Raw genomic sequence first — 2,633 nt, 5'->3', positions numbered from 1 at the left:
AAATAATCTATAACATATTTGAAACAAAAACCCACAAATCCATAACATACTAGAAACAAAAGATGACAAATACATAACATACTTGAAACAAAAAACCATAGATGCAAATCATAACATTCATAAAAAATATAATATCGGGTTTTGATGGGCATTAATGAAGTGTCATTTGTAAGTATAGCTTTAGGTTTAAGACTTTAGGAGTGTATATATACTCATTTTTTTGTATTAATATTACACAGATTATTAACATGTTAACAGGTCTTTAACCTGTTAGGACACGAATAAAATAAATGTCTTACACATGTCAACATATTTAAGACATGAAACCTGTTAAGCTCAAACTCAAACCTGTTAAAATCAGTGTCGTGTCGTGTTAACAGGTCCGTGTCATAAGTTGACAGCCCTAAGAAATAGGATTAAAGGGTATCCATGAAAGCAAACTTTTTAACTTCAGAATTTAAAGTTAGTGAAGTAGATTTGATTTGGTTTAACTAGTTTGAGATATATGTTCACTTTTTAGATAATAGTAAAGATATGATCAAATAAGCACCTTTGGAAATAAATGGTATCACGAGCTACAATGACATAATTTGAATAAAACAAATACTGAAAAATAATTTGATATATTGATATAGCAAGTAACATTCCGGAATATTTATTGACATAATAGAATGAAGTGATGGAAACAAATGAAGACAATCACATACAAACAAATATGGTTCGTTAATGGTCAAAGACATAGAGATAACAGACGGCCATTAGTTTCTCCTGGGAAGGATGACACTCAGGCCGACGAATATTCCGAAAAGAAGTATCAACAATCCAGTAAAGTTGATCATCAAAGCTTCTTGGCTGCGTCGTAGGCCTAGAAAAATGAACTTTTGTGCCAATCCAGTCTCGGCTGTCACTAGTGTCATAAAAAAAATGACTATGCCGAAAAAAGCGTGCCATGGAGCCATGCTTGCCCTTCTTGTTGATTCGGCTCGCGGGTAAAAGAAAGTGAAAAATCCTAGCAGCCACTGTGTCACAAACAAAGGTTTTGAGTTTATGTTTATGCCGAAAAATTGTAAAAGTTGTTGCATATAATTAACACTACTACAAACATGTCATTGTACAGCCAAAATGGTCCCAACTGGTTGCAAAGACCTTTTCGACAGATCTTGGTAGTCATAAAGGGTTATTCGCTAAGATAATTTGCAAGGAAATCATTTACGACATACTGTAACCGCTTATAAAATTCGTTTCTAGTTTATACCGAAAATTTTGATACGTACTTTGATCGGTATCATTTAAATACTTCTATTTAGGGCATATGGTACTTTTCACGTACCAGGTCGATCATCTTGACCAATGAGTTTAACAAAATAATATTTAATTTTAAATTTTCTAAATCAACGAATGTTTGAGAAATGCCAGTTAATTCAACATATTTTAAGCTTGGTGTAGCATATTTTCATTTGGCGTTATAGTATATTCATTCTCTTGCGCCAGATGAAAATTTGTTGCACTTGTGTAGCAGTGTACACCACTTTTGGTTGGTTGAAACAGTTGTTTATAACTAAAAGCAAGAAAAATCAAATATTTTTTTGTGAGAAAAAATCATGTTAGAAAATATATGTTACTTCCTCAGTCCCTTTGAAAGTGTCCACATTTCCTTTTTAGTCTATCCCATTACAAATGTTCACTTTCAAAATTTATTAATTAATTTCCAAGTTTACCCTTACATAAATGCAACCATTCAAACTTTCTTAAATTTTGTCTTTTTATATATGTCGGGCATTATAGTCATTTGTTATGCAAAAAGTGCAATCATTCCAACTTTTTTAAATTTTGTGTTTTTTAAACCATGAGGGACGGGGGGAGTATAATCCTGATATAGGAATACGATGCCACAATGTTACCATTTTTCTAATGTAATTTACTCTTTTCAAGCAATATAATCGGCATAAAATATGTATTTAAATACCTGTAAACCAAACAAGCAGATGGTTGATAGGCCGATCCAAGAATGTAGGGTGTACATATGTGGGATGTGGAGTTCATGATGGAACTTGAAAACTGCATAAACACCCAAAATTCCAGCAACAAGTGCGATAAAATGCAATATCAAGTGCATTACTTTTTGTGCTTTTCGGTTGGCAGGTATCGCCTTGTACACGATGATAGCTGATTCAAAGACCATTATCGCTAATTAGCATCCGTGTATAGATTGTTTCAAACAATTAAAACACGAAAACTTGAAACTATAGCATATGTTACCTTCTCCGGAAAATATAAGGAACCCAAGAATCATGAGAAGCGGATGCAACTACAAAACATAGGCAAGGTTTAATTAATCAATTAATTAAACCAATTAACGAAAACCAAAACCAAAACCAAAACCAAAACCAAAACCGAAACCCTAAACACAATATTACATATATATTTAGTTATGAAAAGTTACATTGAAAATCTTGGCTTTGACATGGGACTTGAAAGCGAAACCTTCACGGAACTTTAAGAGCCAGACAAGGGTAAGGGTCACAATAGATATCACTAATAAGTGTACGAAAACAGTCACAGGAGCCGCCGACATCTGATAACTATAGCCACCCTTCACCATGAAAGCAGGACGGGCTGAACCAAAAATATTA

The 2,633-nt window shown here is 33.3% G+C and overlaps 1 protein-coding gene across 1 annotated transcript; it reads right to left on the bottom strand.

The window, feature by feature from the left end:
• Nucleotides 1-581: 581 nt before the first annotated feature.
• On the bottom strand, nt 582-2,633 carry LOC143564973 (putative ascorbate-specific transmembrane electron transporter 1). Its single transcript, XM_077052097.1, has 4 exons — nt 2,444-2,633; nt 2,260-2,308; nt 1,967-2,166; nt 582-1,019 (listed from the first exon to the last, which is right to left on the bottom strand). The coding sequence occupies exons 1-4, from the start codon at nt 2,600-2,602 to the stop codon at nt 759-761; spliced, it is 669 nt and encodes a 222-aa protein (XP_076908212.1). The 5' UTR covers nt 2,603-2,633; the 3' UTR covers nt 582-758.

Source organism: Bidens hawaiensis, unplaced genomic scaffold (assembly GCF_021521415.1).
Source record: "Bidens hawaiensis isolate Kalapana, Puna unplaced genomic scaffold, B.hawaiensis_p1.1 tig00022192_1, whole genome shotgun sequence".
Classification (NCBI taxonomy): Eukaryota; Viridiplantae; Streptophyta; class Magnoliopsida; order Asterales; family Asteraceae; genus Bidens; species Bidens hawaiensis.
Note: the sequence above shows the minus strand (reverse complement) of the source record. Positions and strands in the feature narration are given on the sequence as shown.

Coding starts and splice junctions, on each gene's coding strand:
- LOC143564973 (XM_077052097.1), bottom strand. CDS start 2,602: ATGGTGAAGGGTGGCTATAGTTATCAGATGTCGGCGGCTCCTGTGACT. Junction 2,167..2,259: donor CCTTATATTTTCCGGAGAAG/GTAACATATGCT, acceptor TCTTTGAATCAG/CTATCATCGTGTACAAGGCG. Junction 1,020..1,966: donor TCTGCTTGTTTGGTTTACAG/GTATTTAAATAC, acceptor TTTGTGACACAG/TGGCTGCTAGGATTTTTCAC.